A 21592-nucleotide genomic window follows, 5' to 3' on the forward strand; every position below is an offset into this window, starting at 1 on the left:
AATGTACATCCAAATCACGGTCAGTGAATCGGCTGAAGTGGTTTTTCTAAACACAGACCTATCGGGACATTACAAATGATCGTTCACTATTTTACTCCAGCTTTTTATGATGGTCACATGATCTCACTGCACATTTGGGCAACTATGAATGAATCACTGAGTTGAAGTAACTCTGACTCACTGAAAATCCTGTTGTTTCTGGATTTCTGAAAGAAATGTAATTTCTTCTGAGACCCTGAGATTTCTCTGAAGCATGGGACAAGTAATAAGATGTATTTATGGCAGCCTGGCCACATGCCCTTGCTAATTTATATGCTTTTGTCTTGATATTTATTGTATTTAGTGGATGAATCAAAAGCACATGATTCCATTACTGCCTTATGAAACTACCTTGGGTATAGTCTCAAGGTTGTGCAGTCAGGTTATCGTGTTGCTTTAGTTCCTTGTGGCACACTGCCACGATCATATGAGGCGTGGTTGACTGTATACCAGGAAATATCAGACACTGATGAGGAGAGTGAGGAGGTCTGGTGTTCAGTCGGTGTTCCAGTTCATCCCAAAGGTGTTCAGTGGGGTTGAGTCAGAGTCAGGGCTCTGTGTAGAACACTCGAGATCTTCCACTTAAACCTTCACACACCATGTCTTCATGGAGCTTTGTGTACAGGGGTGTTGTCATGTTGGAACAGGTTTTGCACAAGAGACATTCTAGACATTTTGTGTCAACAGTTTGAGGAAGGAACGTGTATTTGTGTGATGGTGTTCTATTAATTACAAACATACACTACATAGCCAAAAGTTTGTGGATACCTGCCCATGTTCTTAAATTAAGTTCTCTGCACTCAAGGTACACAAGCAAATGGATCGGGTTTTTTTTTCCTTGATATTTATTTACCTTGTATAAAAGTACCCTAGATTACAAAGAATAAACCACAGAACCTGATCTGGTGCCTGAGGTTACAACTGTTAAGGCACAACGTGATTTATGGAGTTTGAATTATTACTTGAATTAGAATATTAGTTATTGCTTAATTAGTGAAGGTTGCACATCATTGCTGGATTACGGAAATTGGTAATTGATGATTGATGGAAATTATATCTTTAAAAAGTCCCCAAACGTGGCCAGAAGGTCAGACGTTCTTAAAGCTGATGAGATAGTCAGGGTACGCCCCTGCGTCACAGAACACCACGAAGATGAACGGATTTTGGAAATTATCTACTGCACAGTCATGAATCCCAGCACGGGGATCTTTGGGGTCCAGAGGGTCCGGCTCCTTCATCCCTGCTCGACTTTTACATGGTGACCCAGTCACAACTCTAGCTCTGTAGATGTACTTCAGTCCGTTCTCATCTGGGTTTGAATACTGATCATGGCAGGAGTACCAAGCTTCTTTGGCGAAATACGTGCCTTCACCATGAGCGACAGCTTAAAAACGAGACAGAATAAAATTCAGTACTTTGGACCAAATACTACATTGGGTGTTTAGAACGTAAGACAACTTATGACATACCGTTTCTCCCACAGAAACTCCTGTTGAAGCCGTTCCTATTGATTTTCTGACAGATCTCTTTGGTAGTGCCGTGATAGAGAAACCGTTCATTCTTCTGTTTGGGATATTTTTTGTCCACTGCTTGCTTCAACACGCAGTACCTTTGCCATTGTGGCTGACTCTGAATTCTGCGGATCTGTGGATCGACACGTTTGCTGATAAACATTAACATCGGAAGTGTCACGATACGATGACAAAATCTGATCAAAATGGTCTTTTGCCGTACCTGTACCACTTGGACGGGAGATACGTCTCGGTGTTGGCTGGATTGTAAAAAGTCTTTTTCTATTTTTTTGTATTCTTCTGAAGTCGGAGATAGAACAACTACTTCCATATCACTTCCATCCATTTTGCTCCAGGTTGGTGGAGGTTGAATGATAGCTACAAAACAAAAAATATGTACTTACTGTATAGTGTGTTAATTAACCCTTTTTCCAGTACACTGGCATTCAAAGCTGCTGGCAAGATTGACTTCTCTCTCTCTCTCTCATCTTCTACCGCTTATCCGAACTACCTCGGGTCACGGGGAGCCTGTGCCTATCTCAGGTGTCATTGGGCATCAAGGCAGGATACACCCTGAACGGAGTGCCAACCCATCGCAGGGCACACACACACTCTCATTCACTTACGCAATCACACACTATGGACAATTTTCCAGAGATGCCAGTCAACCTCCATGCATGTCTTTGGACCGAGGGAGGAAACCGGAGTACCCGGAGGAAACCCCCGAGGCACGGGGAGAACATGCAAACTCCACACACACAAGGCGGAGGCGGGAATCGAACCCCGACCCTGGAGGCGTGAGGCGAACGTGCTAACCACTAAGCCACCGTGCCCCCCTTGAAAATTGACTTCTGATATAAAATATGTCAGGACTCAATTGGCTTTTTGTTGGTTTTTCTTTCTATTAATAAAAGCACTGGTTAGCACGTTCGCCTCACACCTCCGTCCAGGGTGTATCCTGCCTTGATGCCCGATGACGCCTGAGATAGGCACAGGCTCCCCGTGACCCGAGGTAGTTCGGATAAGTGGTAGAAGATGAGTGAGTGAGAATTTTAGTGGTTGAAGATAACAGCTTATGAAGATGCCCCTAGTAGGCTAAGTAATGTTCGAAATACTTAATATGATAAACTGCAAGTTCTTAAATCTCTAAGAATCTACCTCATATGAACCACTAACCACCGCTGTGGAGCTTAAATCTCTGCCTTCAAATCACAGGTAGTTAGTTTCAAAGTTAAATCAATTCCAAGTGGCTTGCAGTACAAGCTTGCAGAAATATAAGCTTATTACCTGTGTCCGAGTCAGCAAGCAGGGTTCTCTTGAGTGTACAGGTCTTTCCCTTGGTGCTTACCCGTATCATCTTTTTGAAATCCACTGTAAATGTTTCCCCTTTGTCCTGGTAGGTAAATGTATTCTCTTTCTTGTCAAAAGCTAACTCTAGTTCGTAGCTAATGCTGGAGTTTAGCGGCCGCCAAGACTCTCCTTCTGCTACATCCCAGCGCAATGTTTTGCTCAGCCTCCTTTCTTCGCCTTCTCGGATTTGACTGTCCCGGGCCGACTGGAGGAACTTGTTGATGTTTAAAACGGTGTCTAAAACATCATCCTTCTTCCCTGATACGATCAATTTGTCCTTTGCAGCCACTAGAACACGCACTTGGTTGCTTCGGCTCAGCTCCACGATCGCCTTCTTGTCAGCTTCAGGAAAACTGGCTATATGGTCGGACTGAACATCCTTGCTAGTACATTCTTCTGAAACTAGATCATCTAGGAACTTTTTGACCTTGGCGATGTCAGTAGATGATGTTCCACAGAGCTCAACATTTGTGACTGGGAAAGTCACTGCAGCTGTCGCGGCGGCAAGGCAATAAGCCGGCGATGTTTGCGGAGTTGGTTTGGGGATAGTTACTGTACAGAAGGCACAAGCATACAGTGTATATCATTGTTAGTTAAAAAAAAAATCAATATCACATTGCATATTGCTTCAAGTGTCTCAATGATCAGTATATCCAGTCCAAATTTTACCTGCAGTAGGTTTTCTAGGGATCCTTTTGAACGTCATGAGAGCATTCTCAAAGTGTGACACCATTGTAGGTTGGAAAATCACAATATGGACAGTTTTTAAACAAACCGGTGAGTCAATAGAAAAATTTGCCACCGCATCCAGCATGGCATTTGCTACATTAGCTGCTACCAGGTTTCCAGCTCCTGGGGGAAAGAACACACCACTTTCTTTTTAATGACCTTGACTTGAATTTAAAGTAAAGTTTATATCCAGGCATTCATGTTAATCTATTTACTATTATTTCTATAGCAACTAATCCTTCAAACATGGAGACTAATCACCTAGAAAGTAACAGAGAATGTATAATGTATAAAGTTTGTGGGAAGTCGTGGCCTATTGGTTAGAGAGTTTGACTCCTAACCCTAAGGTTGTGGGTTCGAGTCTCGGGACGGCAATACCAATACTGAGGTGCCCTTGAGCAAGGCACCGAACCCCCACAACTGCTCCCCGGGCACCGCAGCCCACTGCTCCGGGTGTGTGTTCACAGTGTGTGTGTGTTCACTGCTGTGTGTGTGTGCACTTTAGATGGGTTAAATGCAGAGAACGAATTCTGAGTATGGATCACCGTACTTAGCCGTATGTCACGTCACAATCACAATCACAATCAATAATCGTTAATGTCACCGTAATGGTGAGGTTTTCTTTTAGAAGACATTTATTTAACATTAATGGTTAATGGTTGATTCTCCACTTTTAGCACTTTCAGGCATTCTGGTTCCTCGTTATCATGAAAAGCTGCACTTTTTTGCATTTTAATAACTTTAAAATAATAATCCAATTTACTGTACAATCATAACAGTTTCACTCATAACACCGGGCCTTAATAAATCGACCCGTTGTGGATTATTTTCCGACGTTATGTCCATGACATATCATGTTTTATTCCTTTTTCCTGAACAAGACAGCATGGTGTGCTTACCAGTCCCAAGAGCAGGGAATGAAACAGATTGAATCTTATTTTCCTCGCACTTCTTCAGAACTTTATACATGCAGTTTGTGATCTCTTTCTCCTTGGTCTGACCAACCATATGGATGATGTGCTTGAATGGAAGTTGTCCAGCTGTTGTAAGGACCACGCCATCACCGGGTTGAACACCTTCGTCCGGGGAAAGGGGGGGAAGGAATGATCATGATCACAAACTCTCATCAAGAATCATGACCAAAGCAGAGCTCGGATATAGGGCACATTTTTTTTTTACATTTAAGTGTTGATACAGGTTGGTAAGGTTTTCGAATGTTTCAGAATTAATAAGATTAAACTTCATACCCAGTTTTTTGCACTCGTCTACAACGGTCTGTCCGGCTGCTTTGAGGATAGCTCCTGAAACCCCTGTAAGCAATGAAGTACAAGATTATTATATAACCATGCATTCTTTTCTTTATTGGTAAACACAGATATTACCAGTACATACTGACATGTAAAATAAATGTCTGCGTTACCTGAACTTAGATCAAGGCTGGTATTTGTGCTGCTGACTATGGCGTCTGTTGTCGCTTTTGTGATGTCACCACAAAGCACTTTAACTTTGATTGGGCCAATAATCGCTTCTGTGATGTTTTCTGTACAGTATATAAAGTTGATTTGAGTATCTGAATATACCGTGTGTGAAATATTTTCTTGTACTTATTTGACACAAGTCTTACCACTACAGGCATCTTCTTCTTCTGAAGACAAACTCTCTTCATTTGAGCCATAATAATATTCATCTTCATCTTCATCTTCATCCTCGCTTCCTACAGTGTCATCGATGTCCTGCTAATATTATTTGCATTGTTATATTTAGGACAGGTGTCTCACGATTTAATATGGAGATGTTCATTTTGGGCTTAAAGTTGGTGGACACCTGACTATCAGACCCATACGTGCGCGTCGAACATCTTGTTTCAGATTTATTCCTCTTTAATCTCAACACTTCTAGGAAGTCTTTCCACTAGATTTTGGAGTGTGGCTTTGTGGCTTTGTGTTCATTCAGTCATTAGTGATGTCTGGTATTGATATCAGGTGAAGAGGTCTGGGGATCATTCGGTGTTCCAGTTCATTACAAAGGTGTGTTCAGTGGGGTCTGTGCAAGACACTCAAGTTCTTTCACTCTGACCTTCTCATACCACGTCTTCATGCTGGTACAGGTTTCCATTACTCAAGTGACTCAAGTGACGTGACATACGGCTAAGTACGGTGACACATTTAACCCATCCAAAGTGCAAACACACAGCAGTGAACACACACACACCGTGAACACACACCCGGAGCAGTGGGCAGCCATTTATGCTGCGGCGCCCGGGGAGCAGTTGGGGGGTTCGGTGCCTTGCTCAAGGGCCGGCCCAAGACTCGAACCCACAACCTTAGGATTACGAGTCAGACTCTCTAACCATTAGGCCACGACTTTGATGCTAGCGCATGCATCCTAGCGCTACTATAAGAAATCCTAAACAATTGTGTGCTTTAGGGCTAGGAACACATATGGGTGGGGTATGAGGGTCAGGTGTCCACATACTTTTGACCATACTAGTATATGTAGACGATTTGTACCTGGGGGTTTGAAGCCCATTGATTTAATCCTTGCTGAAACTCTTTCAGAACTTCATCTCGGTCAATGACGACATAAATGAGTTTGAGGACAGTGGAGGAACGTTGAGACAAGTGGTCACGAAAGCCTTGCAGCATAGCAGTAATGGCGTCCACGCTATTAACACCGCCTCCACCTTTAGGAGAATGAAATCAGCTGAGAATGAGCTGTATCGGTGATTATACAAATCAGCTGTCAGAACAACATTTATTTTTAGAATTTTAATGCATACCGGTGCCAACCGCAGGGAAGGAAATGGTACTGATCTGCTTCTCTTCACATTTCTCCAATACTTTCTTTACCCTTAACCTTGCATCTGCAGAGGAATGGGGTCCAATCATGTGAAGAATAAAATCACATTGCAGATTTCCAGCACTGGTTACTACAACTGTATCGCTCTTAAGTGGACCTTAAATGACAAAAAGAAAACAACAACACACAAGACAGAATTAAACTACGTGATCTAAAGATCTCATTTCGTATAACCTGTATAAATACTGTACGTATTCGTTTTAAACTTCGCTCATGAACGGTGTAAATAATTTGCTTGGAATTTTGTTCCAAGAAGTTATATATAGTATACAGTTTGTTTGCGTCATCAGGAACTTACCGTGTTTTTGACACTCCTGTTGGACAGAGGGTCCGCTAGCTTTGAAAATGGCCCCTGAGACTCCTGAACAAAAGTATAATTTTTTTTATTTATGTACTAAAGAGTAGAACTTAAATTTATACCACAGTCTCGAGTATATTTTCCATATCTGAACTTTGACTTTGGGAAATAATGTCTGAATTTCTAGTACTAATAACCAGTGTTGTATAAAGAAAGCAATACTTGAGTAAAAGTACAAGTATCGTACTAGAAAAAGACTTCGGTAGAAGTGAAAGTTACCTTTTAGAATATTACTCAAGTAAAAGTCTTAAAGTATCTGATATTTACTGTACTTAAGTATCAAAAGTCATTTTCTGATATTTAATGTACTTAAGTATTTGAAGTAAAAGTAAAAAGTAAAATTTCAGTGATTTTCGGTAGGCATAAGAGCAGGGGTGGTTCTAGGGTATCGTCTTTAGGGGGTTTTTAGCCCTCAGTGAGAATTTAAAACAAGAAGAGTTTTATATTATATATTATATGACTACATAGTAAGCCAAAAGTTATGGTATTATTAAATGGCAAAAGTGGACACCAAAATTTTATGCATGATGTAATGATGCCGGTCTCGAAATCAGATCAGTTCATGTACAGTATGTGTGCATTCTCTACAAACAGTGTGTCCAATGAATGCAGTCACTAATAAACAAATATTCACAAGACAAAGACCAAATCAATAAATGTTATTTTTATTTAGTATTGAATGGATTGTTTGCATTAATATTTTGTTTGTGCTACAATTCTGGTAATAAGAATAGTGACATTTCACTACTTTTGGTTGCCGTCTTTGCGGCTTTCCGCGGACGTGTGTAATGCAATCTAGGAGCAGTGATTCGCCAAACCTCCCTTATTGCAGTCGCACACATTTCTTCTGATTTTATTTTGTAGTAACGAGTAACGAAGACGCTTAGTGGAAATATATCGGAGTAAAAGTATACATTTTATCTAGGAAATGTAGTGGAGTAAAAGTGAAAGTTGACATAAATTTAAATAGCGAAGTAAAGTACAGATACGTGTAATGTCTACTTAAGTACAGTAACGAAGTATTTGTACTTTGTTACATTACAACACTGCTAATAACCCTAGAAAATCTTGATACTGAAATAATAGGGTATCTGAATGTTGGACAAATCTGATTTTCAGTACCATATGGCCAAAATGTACCTTATAAATATATATCGTAAGTATGAATCATAACAACACACCTCCTGTCAAGTTCATTTGGTTATTGGTGGTGTTGACAATACCACGGACAGATTCGTTGGTAATGTTTCCCTTCTTTATTTCAATCCACACACCCGCAATTTTGACTGTCGGGAGAAAAAAAGACTGTAAAACAAATAACCACTATATAAAACGCATCATAATTCTAATGTTGTGATTTCAGCACTCCATACCTTTATTGGCTGGCATTTTGGTAGGTGCAGTCTAAAGGTCAAAAGAGTAAAATGAATGAATATTAAATACTAAAACCACAAAATGACATATCAATGCAAGCACTAACCATTTTGTTCCTTTCTGTGAAATGATTGCAGTAGGCATCAAAAATCTTCTGCTCAAATACCACCACGGTTATTTTTTGAAGTCTAGTAGATGTTGACAGAGACAAATGCTTTTCCACTCCTGTCAGAATAGCCTTGATGGAATCATTTGCTCCAATACCACCTTTCCCTGTGAACATATTTACATACAGTTTTGAAGTTCCATTCATTTGAAACATCTAATGCTTTTGAATGAGTGTGATCTCACCTGTGCCAATTGCAGGGATGGCTACTGTGGCAGCCATTGTAGTTTCACACAGTTTCAGGACTTTCTCCACAGAGAAAGTTATATCGGCAACATTATTGGGCCCGACCATCTGAGCGATGTGGTTGCATGACAGTTTACCTCCGCTTGTCAATACCACTCCATTCTCTTTCTGTTGACCTGTCAATATTATACGATAATACACCAAAAACTGTTGGACTGGCCATAACACACGCAGAGTCAGGTATAAAAATATTTGGACAGTGACACAAATTGGGGGGGCGCTGTGGTTTAGTGGTTAGCACGTTCGCCTCACACCTCCATGGTTGGGGGTTCGATACCCGCCTCCGCCTTGTGTGTGTGGAGTTTGCATGTTCTCCAAATAGCCGGGATAGTTTGGGTAAGCGGTAGAAAATGAGTGAGAGTGAGTGAGAGAGTGACACAAATTGTATGTTCTTCCTGTGCTTTGTGGGTTTCCTCTGGGTACTCTGGTTTCCACCTCTCACTGGTAGGCTGATTGACATCTCAGAAATGTCAATAGTGTGTGAATATGTGTAAGTGTGTTGGTGTGTGGGTGTGGGTGAGATTGTGCTCTACAATGAGTTGGCACCCTGTTCAAGGTGTCCATCACCTTGTGCCCGAGTGTCCTGTGATAGCTTCCTGGTTCCCTGCAAACCCTGTGTAGGATAAAGATCTACCAGCTCCATTTGGACTCTGCTATACTAAAGAGGAGTATAAAAACTGTATATTTATAATCAAACCCTCACCCATATGAGAATGAGGTTCCCCTTTGAGTCTGGTTTCTCTCAAGGTTTCTTCATTTACCGTCTAAGGGAGTTTTTCCTCGCCACAGTCGCCGAAGTCACCTCAGACTTGCTCATTGGGGATAAATACAAACACATCTAAATATTTCTAATAAAAATCTTGAATTTTTCTTATATATTAATCTTTATATTATTCTTTATATTAACCTTTTGTTTTATGTTTACGTTCTGTAAAGCTGCTTGGAGACAATGTCAATTGTTAAAAGCGCTATACAAATAAATTTGAATTGAAATTTGAATTGAATTGAATAAGCGGTACCAAAAATAGATGGATGGATAAAAATCCTTTGAAGTCAATGACTGCCTGAAATCTGGAAACTAAGGACCTCAACTAATGCAAATGAGTTTCCCCTAGGATGCTTTGCTCCATCACTTGCATAGACAGCTTCTGGTACAGTAGCTATACCCATACGGTCAACATTTGTAATCAACTCCAGAACTAGATGGTTAATGCAAAATTTTTTCAAACCAATGGAAGTTAGGATGGAAGCCATGTTATGGTGTACAGAGGCAAAATTATGAAAAATTGTGTCACTGTCCAAATACTAATGGGCCTGACTGTACAGCACTTATAGACTCTATAGCAACGGTAAATCAGCAGGAATCAAACTTGCATATATACTTGACAGATTGATTACCATGATTTGTGCATTCATCCACAACTGCTTGTCCAGCTGCCTTCAAAATTGCACCAGACACACCTAAACGAATGAAAATGACATAAAAAACATGACAGACATCCCCTAAATAGCACACATTGATCGATTATATAACGTTAACAGTGTGTCCCTGTTCACCAGATGTCTCAGCTACTGAAATTCTAGTTGGCCAAACTACCTACACTCAGATGCGATAGATTTACAACACAACTCTTGGGAGAAGATGGTTCCATCTAGTTCCTAAAAAAAGGTTCTTTAGTTTGTTCATCTAGGAAAACTAATAAAGGTAGGTAGAACCACACAACAGGCAGAATTCCATTCAAAAGATACAACCAATAAGCAAAGTGTGGATATTCCCCTCATCAGGTTCAACTGCAGTCATTAAGATTCACTAGTAAGAGAAGACTATTGCCTTTTTCTTTGCTTGCATGTCTAGCATTCAAGACAAAGCTGCAACTTTCCTTAAATTTTCCTTAACTACATCTATTAAAAGCCACCAGAAGCTTCCAATTTCTAGTTGTCAGTTCCTCCTCTCTACTGTTAAATGTATTTATAACAGTATTGTATTTTAACCAATTAATATACACACAAAGTACTTGGTTAAATCAATAACTTAGACTATACTCTGCTGACCAGAAAAGGCAATCACTAGCATTAGAGTTACCACAAACAGTAGATGGCTAGCCGTTTGCTAATACTACTTTCTGTTGTCCGCTAGCTAGCCTGTTGTTTACGGTATGCTGTTGTTGCTGTACTGCATTTTCAGTATTTCAGCATTTTCAAAAATAGCCACTCTGTATCAAGCTGTATCTGTAAAAGTGTACTTAAAGTATTTCTATGAGCTTTATATGCTCTAAAAGAGAAATAGTTTTGTGGAGACATCCTTTTTTTTTTTCCCCCACCCTTTGCATGTTGAAAGTGTCAGTGGGAAATGATGTTATTACAGCTTAAAGGTGGGGTCTCCGATTTTTGAAAGCCAATGTTGACATATAAAATCACCAAAACAAACACGACCCTAACCCAAACGGGTCCCACCCCTGTATCGATAGCTCCTCCCACGCATACATACGCAACCCAGGCAACTAATGGAAAGAAATGTGTCTTTATCATAGCTGAAGGGAAGAACAATACGATTGCAGATAAACAAACAAGCAAAAATGACACACAAGCATAATCATGTAAAGGACAAAGGCATATATTAGTTCTGTGTAACAAAGCAAAACCAACGTTACTCACCTATCGAGAAGGAAAAAAGCGCCTCGGCGTCTTAAGTAAAGTTGAATTTCCCGAGTCAATAACTCCTGAGCTAAACGCTGTTACTACACAAAACGCGGTTGTAGCTGCGTCTCTACATTACTACAATAGAAAAGAGGTGTTATTTGTGTAGTAACAGCGTTTAGCTCAGGAGTTATTGACTCAGGAAACCAATCTGTGAATATGTGACCAACTTCCTGCTCCTTCAGTTCTCTCCAGTGCTGGAAAGCTGATCCTATATTAACACGTCCTACTTCTTACCTTATCGTAAGCCTTTCTTCGATTTCTTTCTTTGTTTTTATCCTCCATGTCAATGTTAAAACCGCTTGCTGCTAATGTCACACATGCGCACTGAACACTCTCTCCGCCTATATTGACAAGACACGCCCCTTTCTGCTCATTGGCTACACGTTGGTTTTGTTTTTTGTTTTGATTTTTGTTTATTATTCGGCCCGACTCAGTTTTCTGAAGCATTTCTCAAAAATCGGAGACCCTGCCTTTAAAAAGTACCATTTACAAGGTTCCACAGCAGTAGCATAGTTTTAAACATTAATGAGGACTGGTATACTTATGTCTGTGGTTAGTCCACTTTAATCTGATTAAAGGTGGTATCAGGTGTAATGTGCAGGTCTTTTGTGACCTGTGTTCTATCAAAATAAAGTCTGTAAATGTTGAAAATGATGACAAGATTGCAGTTTAAAGCGATTGTTCCTACTGTTCAATTAGTGCCACTTCCAGTTCTTAGTGATGATGGTTATAATAGTCGTTGACTTTCTGTATGTAGCCTTATGACATAATAAGGTTACTTAGCAACCACATCCGTTTTTACTAATATAATACAGTGACAAATTTTATCTACACTAGTCTGCTTCCAGGAATCAGATTTTTCCGTAAACCTGAGTAAAAAAAATACAGTAATATATGCACAAAAAAAAAAAGGTTAACATACCTGTGTTAAGATTCAAGGCTTTGTTGTTGGAGTTAACAATGACATCCACTGTTTCTTTGGTGATATCTCCTTTTTTGAGAGACACTAGCACTCCATGAACAGTTACTATCATACGTGTGAAAAAAATAATAATAGTTAAACACCGTAAATTCTCATATGATCTATATATTTGGTGTTATGTTAAGAAAAGGGTACCTTCTGTGCTTGATGCTTTTTTAAGCGGTTGAGATTTTGCTTGGCTTTGAGAGGTAGTGTTTGTTGGATTGGCTGATGCATTAACATGACAAAAGCCCTGGTGATGGAAGAAGAGAATTCAGATAGTTGAATCTGTTAAATTATGAGGACTAAATAACATGAATAACAGGGATGGTAGGGGGAAAAAGAGCACCCACCAGATCAGCAATGATGCTGTTGAACTCCTCCAGTATCTTCACATCAGATTCTACCACAAATATGTTCTTTATATTCTTTGGGGAATTGTGTTGATCCTTGCTGAACTGTAGTACCGCTTCTCTGATTGCCGTGCAACTTTCTTTGACGGAGAACCCAAAACTTTCACAGCCTATTGCTGGCATTGCGATTGAAGTATCATTTCTTGATTCTGCTTTCTGGAGGCTATTAAGAATGGCTGACTTCAGGTAGTGAGAGCGCAAAGTGAACTGTTGACCACTCTGAGGCAACACGGTATAAATAAGGCTGTTGGCGTTGAGATTTCCTGGGTCGCTCAGGACCACGTCCCCGGCGAGTAAAGTTTGCCTTTCTTTCTGGAGTCTGTTGCACACCGCTTGAATATCTGAACCTGCAACTTGAAGAAAATTTCGAGCAACTGGATTGTCAAAAGCAAGTTTGCTATTCAAAGGACAAACCAAAGCATCGGCTGGAAAGTGCTGCAATTCACCCTCTGTGACTGTAAAAGTGATAGAGCTGTTTACTTGGTGGGTGTAGCTTTTCGAGGTCCCAGTCTTGTGAGTTGAAATGTAAGCCTTGCAACCCCAATCCTTGGCTTTGGCCTGAATATTTGCTTCATGTTTAAGTATGACCTTAGATTCTCCTGCTTTAGAATAAGTTTGCTTTTCTATGCAAATTGTCGACGTTTGCCTTTTTATAACAGATACTGCATCCTGGATTTTATCTTTTGAAGCTTTAACCATCAGACACGGAGAGCTCATTGTTCTGCAAGGTTGAACGGTTACGCCAAGGTTTCGGATTTCTGGAATTTCTGACAGTTTCATGCAAGAGTCAACAAACTCCACTTCCTGCAAAGATTTTAGATGGATATATTCAGTTGCTGGCGTCTTGTTCTCAAGATAATCCTTAACCTTTTTTGAAAAATGTTTCACCACTTGACCAAATCCACAGATTATAAATTGTGCCTCTGTATGTATGATGTTAACATTCTGTGAATTATTATTTAATTCCACTTTAATTTTGTTCAAGAAGTTCACCCAGTCTTCAGTGTTAATGACTGTGCGTACATCAGGAGTAAGTTGGATGGCCACTTCTTGAAGGATCTCTTTAACTTTGACTTTGGCTGCCTCAATGTGTCCTTTCTCTGCAACGATCCCAAGAAGCTCTCCATCATTCAGAAATAAAGCTGGAATATGACTTGTTACAAAATGGGTTTGCTCAAATTTCTTTAGATCTAATGACTTCAGAAACTGGATCAAATGGGTCGAAAGGTCCAGTCGTTGAAAGATAACATTCTCCCGTGCTTGCTTGATGACACTTTGAGCTGTACCTACAGAATCCCTCAAACCTTTGAGGTGAAAGCTCAGGTTAGTTTCGTTTTTTGTTAATGTTACGTTTTGAAGTTTGGCTTGTACACATTTTTCTACCAACTCTAGCGTCTGTCTTGAGTCAAACTGAATCACTTCTTCAACAGTGTTCCTTTCCATTTCTAATTCTGAAGATGCATTTTTAAGAAGGTTCTGAATCTTGTCCAACAGGGTGGTGATTTCTGTTTTAAGGCCAACTATTGCGATTTTGGATTTGGTTTCCATGTAAGTGACCTCAGCATCAGAATTGGTGAATCCAAGGCAATCAGGCTCTACCCTTTTCCAGATCTCAACCTCAACTGGCAACTCAGCTATGCTGTACCTGCTCAGAAAGGCTTGCGCTTCTCTTTGGGCTTTACTTTCCCAAGTTGCTCCTAGTCGAACTGCCGCTAAAGACTCTTTGTCCACATCCATCTCTAGCACAATCTCTCCAGGGAGATAAAAAATGACGTTAGCATGAACTTCCTTTAGTCGAGTCTCAAAATCGTTCCTGCACTTTTGCTTTTTTTCAATGAAATTGTGGAGTACGTCGTCGACAGGAATAATCAGATTCGTTGGTATATTCGAACACGTTGGCGTTTCTCCCGTCAAAGCCTTCTGAAGACTTGAGTAGAAAAGCAAAGCGCTAAGGTCTGTGCCACAAACGTGATGTTTCTCCACCACCACGTCTTGTGCGGCTAATGCAGGAGAAAAAAATAAATGCAGAAGAACCATCTTTAATGTCTGTATATAAAAAAAGTGATTTCAAATGTCACAATACGAAAGTTCTGTCGTACTAAAAATGAGTTTAGTTCGCTTTAGATTATTTTATGATACGAAGCTGTTCGGAAAACCTACCATGACAATCTTGAAAGGATATGACCACGCTCTTTTGTTTGTTAACCCAGATTAAAGACTTGATGTCAGCTCCACCACTTCTTTTTTTGTTGCTGAAGTAGAGGGTAAGAGTGTCCTCAGTAAGCTTGCTCATATCCCCTTGTACCAGAACTGAATCTGTGTACTCTAAACGAGAGGCTTTAATCTCCATGCCCTGCAGATTTTTGGCTGCACACTTCTCCAAGAAAGTTTTTGAATCTAAAAAAATAAATAAATAAAAATAACATAACAAAATTACAATGTGGGGGCACAGTGGTTAGCACGTTCGCCTCACACCTCCAGGGTTGGGGGTTCGATTCCCGCCTCCGCCTTGTGTGTGTGGAGTTTGCATGTTCTCCCCGTGCCTTGGGGGTTTCCTCCGGGTACTCTGGTTTCCTCCCCCGGTCCAAAGACATGCATGGTAGGTTGATTGGCATCTCTGGAAAATTGTCCGTAGTGTGTGATTGCATGAGTGAATAAGAGTGTGTGTGTGCCCTGTGATGGGTTGGCACTCCGTGCAGGGTGTAACCTGCCTTGATGCCCGATGACGCCTGAGATAGGCACAGGCTCCCCGTGACCCGAGGTAGTTCAGATAAGCGTTAGAAAATGAATGAATGAATGAATTACAATGTGAAAAGATTTTGTTGGATTTTTTTATAACCTTCTGAGACCATCTATCTTCGATAGACCTCCCTACAATCATACATTTTTCAAAGAAGTTTTTAAAACACCAGCTTAACTACAGCACCATTGAAAAAGAAGCCCTTGCATTGTTGTTAGCCATTCAACATTTAGATACAAGTCTTTACTGACCACAGCCCACTGGTGTTCTTAAATCTCATGTGTAATATGAACCAGAGGCTAATGCACTGGTCCCTGATCATGTAAGGTTTGTATTTAGTGATTGAGCATAAAAATGGCAGCCAGAATGTATTAAATGATCCCCTATCATGGGCTTAATGTTGAGATTTGTTGGGGTTGGGGTTTTACAACCCGTGAAATTGTGTATTGTATTGTGTTCTTTACATGTCTGTGTGCAGGTTGATTCCAGGCCAGCGTTTCCAGCCTGCCCTAGCCTGCCCCCATATCGACGACATCATCACTAATCTGCTATATAATGAGGAAGCAGAAGAAGAAGGTGGAGGGTGTTAGTAGTAGTGGTGGTGGGTCATTGTGGTGTTGTGATAGTTCTTGTTACGGTTTTGACTTCTGCCTGTTTCTGACTCTGAGCTTGGTTTACACTTGTATTTGTTCCTGTGGTTTACATTTTATATATATACGTATATATACACTCACCGGCCACTTTATTAGGTACACCTTACTAGTACCGGTGTGGGCTTCTGCTGCTGTAGCCCATCCGCCTCAAGGTTCGACGTGTTGTGCGTTCAGAGATGCTCTTCTACATACCTCGGTTGTAACGAGTGGTTATTTGAGTTACTGTTGCCTTTCTATCAGCTCGAACCAGTCTGGCCATTCTCCTCTGACCTCTGGCATCAACAAGGCATTTGCGCCCACAGAACTACCCTCACTGGATATTTTCTCTTTTTCGGACCATTCTCTGTAAACCCTAGAGATGGTGCAGTTTCTGAAATACTCAGACCAGCCCGTCTGGCACCAACAACCATGTCACGTTCAAAGTCACTTAAATCACCTTTCTTCCCCATTCTGACGCTCGGTTTGAAATGCAGCAGATCGTCTTGACCATGTCTACATGCCTAAATGCATTGAGTTGCTGCCATGTGATTGGCTGATTAGAAATTTGCGTTAACGTGCAGTTGGACAGGTGTACCTAATAAAGTGGCTGGTGAGTGTATATATATACGTATATATCACTGTGCACTGTGTCACTGGCAGTAGTGGTCTGGCTGACCCTTTTTCTTCGGGAGTGGGTTACTTTTTCCCCTGTGGTAGGGAGTTAGGGAAGTCCCACTGTATTTTTCTTTTCTTTCCTTTCACTTAAGAATAGTTACCTAACTATTAGAATCTTTTGTTTATTTTGGCCTGGTATACTGTTTATCTATGAAAATATACCAATACACTTATCTAGAAATTCATTTTTGTGTCTTTTCTTTTGCCAATTTATAAAGGTATCAAATCCCTTGACGAGATGCCCAAATGACTTCAAGTGGCAGTTTTCACATTGCTAATGAAGAAGATCCAAAGATACTTAAACTTCACAAATTAAGCATCAGATGGAGTCTCTTTTCTGGAATCCTGAAATTCAATGCCTAAGATCTCCAGGCAACAGCAAGGCATGTTTGCAATTCAATTCCACCATGTTAAAACAAGGTCTCTAAGGTCCTGCCACAGTAACTTCAGGACACTAGAGATTTCTAAAACTGCCTCATTTACCATGCGGTCTTAGGAGTTCTTTAAAGTGCTTCTTTGATGTCACAACAATATCGGTAAGTCAGAACTTCTCCTCACTTGTGTAACAGAGCTTATACATGCTCTCTTCTCCTTACCCTTTCTCCATGGGCTCTCCACACTCCTCCTATGCCTGAGCTGAACCAACACTCCCCTGGAAGCCCCTCTAGATATTCACTGATGTCATTGCAGTGCTTAAGAATGCACAGCTCAAGAGAACGTTTTATTTATTTTTTTAAATATTGTCTGGTCGTAAAACCCCTGATCAATTAGAAACGGAGCTGAATAGTATAGAAAACTGACTCACCGATGTCTTCCTTGAAGGTGACCACAATTCTCTCATCATCTATCACCTCCCAGGAGTGTGCTGCCTTCTGGCTGCAGCTTCCAATGAACATGGTAACGAATTTACATTTACAGCTGTCTTTGAACCCACTCAGGATGAAGCGCCGAGGGTCCCACTGATCTGCGGCGCCTTCTTCTTTATACAAGTCCACCGTCAACCCAAACTCATGTTCCTTCTGACTCAGAATAGTCAATACATCTAAAGAACAGCATCAACAGTTTTAGGGTCGAATTATAATGAATTATTCCTATATTTCATTTAATGTGATTCAGTATTTCTTTTTTCTTTTTGGTGCACAGAATACCAGCATGTAACTTGTACATTTTAAATTTCACCTGAATGATTGGCTACTTTGAGGATCCATTTGTTTGACCCATGGCTTGTAACTTCAGCCTTGTCTGTAAATTGTTCAAAGTAAACTGTAAGAATATTTTCATCCACTGACTCCATGCAGCTAATAATCAGGTCCTTGGTTTTTGAGTCCTCTTCATTTCCTGAGACATAAAAAATAAATAATAATTTCATTGGCCTATTTAGCAGCACATCTCTGTAGCTTTTATGTAGCACAGGATTGAAAGTTGCATATAATGAAATTTATCACAGTACCTTTTTGTACTTTAGCACCAGCCTTCTCATAATGCATGTAAAACACAAAATAAATACAGAAAAAAAATAGATTAGGCCTCTTAACAACATCATTGAGGTTTAGAATTTGTTAGCGTAATAGGCTTGATTATGTAATAAAAAAAAAAAAAAAAAAAAAAAAAATAAAAGAACCACTTCCTCATTCTTCACATTTACCAGCAGAGTCTCAGTGTTTCTTTTAAGTAATGCAGAGTAATTAGTACATAAGTAAAGGCCTAACTAGAAGAACAAGTAATTTTGTAAATACATTACGCAAAACTATTATTTGCTATTGATTACAGGGTCATAAATATATATATATATATATATATATATATATATATATATATATATATATATATATATATATATATATATACATATATATATATATATAAGTGTGTGTGTGTATATGTGTATATATATACAGTGAGGAAAATCTTAGAAATCTAAACTTAGAAATCATGGAGGGGTCTGAAATTGTCATCGTAGGTGCATGTTCACTGTGAGAGACATAATCTAAAAAAAAAAATCCAGAAATCACAATGTATGATTTTTTAACTATTTATTTGTACTGTATGATACAGCTGCAAATAAGTATTTGAACACCTGAGAAAATCAATGTTAATTAATACAGTACAGTAGCCTTTGTTTGCAATTACAGAGGTCAAACGTTTCCTGTAGTTTTTCACCAGGTTTGCACACACTGCAGGAGGGATTTTGGCCCACTCCTCCACACAGATCTTCTATAGATCAGTCAGATTTCTGGCCTGTCGCTGAGAAACACAGAGTTTGAGCTCCCTCCAACGATTCTCTATTGGGTTTAGGTCTGGAGACTGGCTAGGCCACGCCAGAACCTTGATATGCTTCTTACAGAGCCACTCCTTGGTTATCCTGGCTGTGTGCTTCGGGTCATTGTCATGTTGGAAGACCCAGCCTCGACCCATCTTCAATGCTCTAACTGAGGGAAGGAGGTTGTTCCCCAAAATCTCGCCATACATGGCCCCGGTCATCCTCCCCTTAATACAGTGCAGTCGCCCTGTCCCATGTGCAGAAAGACACCCCCAAAGCATGATGCTACCACCCCCATGCTTCACAGTAGGGATGGTGTTCTTGGGATGGTACTCATCATTCTTCTTCCTCCAAACATTTTTAGTGGAATTATGACCAAAAAGTTCTATTTTGGTCTCATCTGACCACATGACTTTCTCCCATGACTCCTCTGGATCATCCAAATGGTCATTGGCAAACTTAAGACGGGCCTGGACATGTGCTGTTTTAAGGGGAACCTTCCGTGCCATGCATGATTTCAAACCCTGACGTCTTAGTGTATTACCAACAGTAACCTTGGAAACGGTGGTCCCAGCTCTTTTCGGGTCATTGACCAGCTCCTCCCGTGTAGTTCTGGGCTGATTTCTCACCTTTCTTAGGATCATTGAGACCCCACGAGGTGAGAGCTTGCATGGAGCCCCAGTCCGAGACAGTCATGTTTAGCTTCTTCCATTTTCCAATGATTGCTGCAACAGTGGACCTTTTTTCACCAAGCTGCTTGGCAATTTCCCCGTAGCCCTTTCCAGCCTTGTGGAGGTGTACGATTTTGTCTCTAGTGTCTTTGGACAGCTCTTTGGTCTTGGCCATGTTAGTAGTTGGATTCTTACTGATTGTATGGGGTGGACAGGTGTCTTTATGCAGCTAACGACCTCAAACAGTTGCATCTAATTTAGGATAATAAATGGAGTGGAGGTGGACATCTTAAAGGCAGACTAACAGGTCATTGAGGGTCAGAATTCTAGCTGATAGACAGGTGTTCAAATACTTATTTGCAGCTGTATCATACAAATAAATAGTTAAAAAATCATACATTGTGATTTCTGGATTTTTTTTTTTTTTTTAGATTATGTCTCTCACAGTGGACATGCACCTACGATGACAATTTCAGACCCCTCCATGATTTCCAAGCGGGAGAACTTGCAAAATAGCAGGGTGTTCAAATACTTATTTTCCTCACTGTATATATATATATATATATATATATATATATATATATATATATATATATATATATATATGTATGTATGTGTGTATGTATGTATGTGTGTATGTATGTATATATGTATGTGTATACACTGTATATAAATACAAGGTTTGTACCTGTACATCCGTTGTGGCTTGTGAAGTTCTGACATGTTCAACATTTTCTATCTTTGGTCTTGGCAGAAGAGGTGGTTTAACCTTTTCCTTCTTGACATTCAAGGGTTTCACTGTGAGTTTAACAACTCCCTGGGTTTTGAAATCGATTTGATGGATTCCTTGTTTAAGGACATTATCTAAATCTGGAGTTTCAAATAAATAGATAAATAAATAAATAAAAAAAATTAATATTAATAATTAATATATAAATTAATATAGGAACAAAATGACAAAATTGGATACAGACTTGGGAGCAATGTGGTGTTTTCTAATTTTTTTTACAGCTTTATTTACCATTTCTAAATGCAAATTGATTTTTGTTTAAATGTTATTGTAGAATTACATTTTCGGATGATGTTACGGTTATAGTTTAAGTGCAGACAAAGCAAAATGTCCATTCGTACATCATCTGGTTGTACATACGTAAATAAACTGTGGCACTTTTTTAAAAAAATTGTAATTAAGGTCTTGTGCGTTCTGCACAATCATCGATCATGTCCTGTAAATTAGCATAAATTGGAGGAATCATGTTATGCTGCTATGTTTAACTTCAGTCACTAGGTGTAACTCCTAGAAATCCCCTATTTACTTTTCACTTAAGTCATGAAATGACCAAGAACCGGTTTACTCCATAGTAAATGTTGTGAAATTAACTTGTGAACTTCGTAGCTTGAGTGAAGTTGTTAAATAGTCAATGTTAAAACTAACGTGATTTAAAACAAGTAGCATTTCCCTTGTATTTTATTGGTGCTAAGGTTCAGCAGGAAGTCTTAGTTAGCCACAGGTAAGTTGAACACAGGTGTAAGTAGTTTTCCTGGATATACAAACAATCCTATTTAAAAATGACAATTAGTGCTTTTAAATAATAAGGGTGTCATTCATTCAGTACCTGTTTCCAGGAGGTAGATGAGCAAAGCTTTCCTTTTGTCCTCAGGATGCTCTTTAATCTGTACAACTTCTCCACCAGATTTCCTTTTGTTTTTGAAATAAAGCTCTAATTTATGTCTCACCAGGTCCCAATCCCCTGGTAGACCTTCAAGAACCAAGGTTTTCTCCTCCATGACTGTTAACCCAGGGCTAGAAGTGAGCTGTTAGACGTGTCATTGTTGCTTGAAGTAAATCAGTAAACTGAGATATCTGGAATAAAGTTAACTTGTTTTCTTCACGCTGGCTGTCGTTTT

General features: G+C 39.8%; 1 protein-coding gene across 3 annotated transcripts; it reads right to left on the reverse strand.

Moving 5' to 3' along the window:
• Positions 1-664: 664 nt before the first annotated feature.
• Positions 665-21583, reverse strand: parp14rs3 (poly(ADP-ribose) polymerase family member 14-related sequence 3). 3 transcript variants are annotated; one of them, XM_060875735.1, is made up of 26 exons: positions 21301-21583; positions 20373-20554; positions 18204-18225; positions 17933-18091; positions 17559-17795; positions 14867-15103; positions 12647-14706; positions 12450-12546; positions 12255-12359; positions 10031-10093; positions 8572-8748; positions 8327-8493; positions 8220-8250; positions 8028-8132; positions 6787-6849; positions 6409-6585; positions 6140-6312; positions 5254-5362; positions 5050-5169; positions 4877-4939; positions 4529-4705; positions 3570-3752; positions 2838-3452; positions 1774-1928; positions 1509-1683; positions 667-1423 (listed from the first exon to the last, which is right to left on the reverse strand). In XM_060875735.1, exons 1-26 carry the CDS (start codon positions 21470-21472, stop codon positions 1128-1130), a joined length of 6120 nt encoding a protein of 2039 aa, XP_060731718.1. In that variant the 5' UTR covers positions 21473-21583; the 3' UTR covers positions 667-1127. The 3 variants fall into 3 exon arrangements, with proteins under 3 accessions (XP_060731719.1, XP_060731718.1, XP_060731717.1); XM_060875734.1 differs by having other exon boundaries at positions 5254-5365; XM_060875736.1 differs by lacking the exon at positions 10031-10093 and having other exon boundaries at positions 665-1423; positions 5254-5365.
• Positions 21584-21592: the final 9 nt, after the last annotated feature.

The sequence above is a fragment of the Tachysurus vachellii genome, chromosome 8, assembly GCF_030014155.1.
Source record: "Tachysurus vachellii isolate PV-2020 chromosome 8, HZAU_Pvac_v1, whole genome shotgun sequence".
NCBI lineage: Eukaryota > Metazoa > Chordata > Actinopteri > Siluriformes > Bagridae > Tachysurus > Tachysurus vachellii.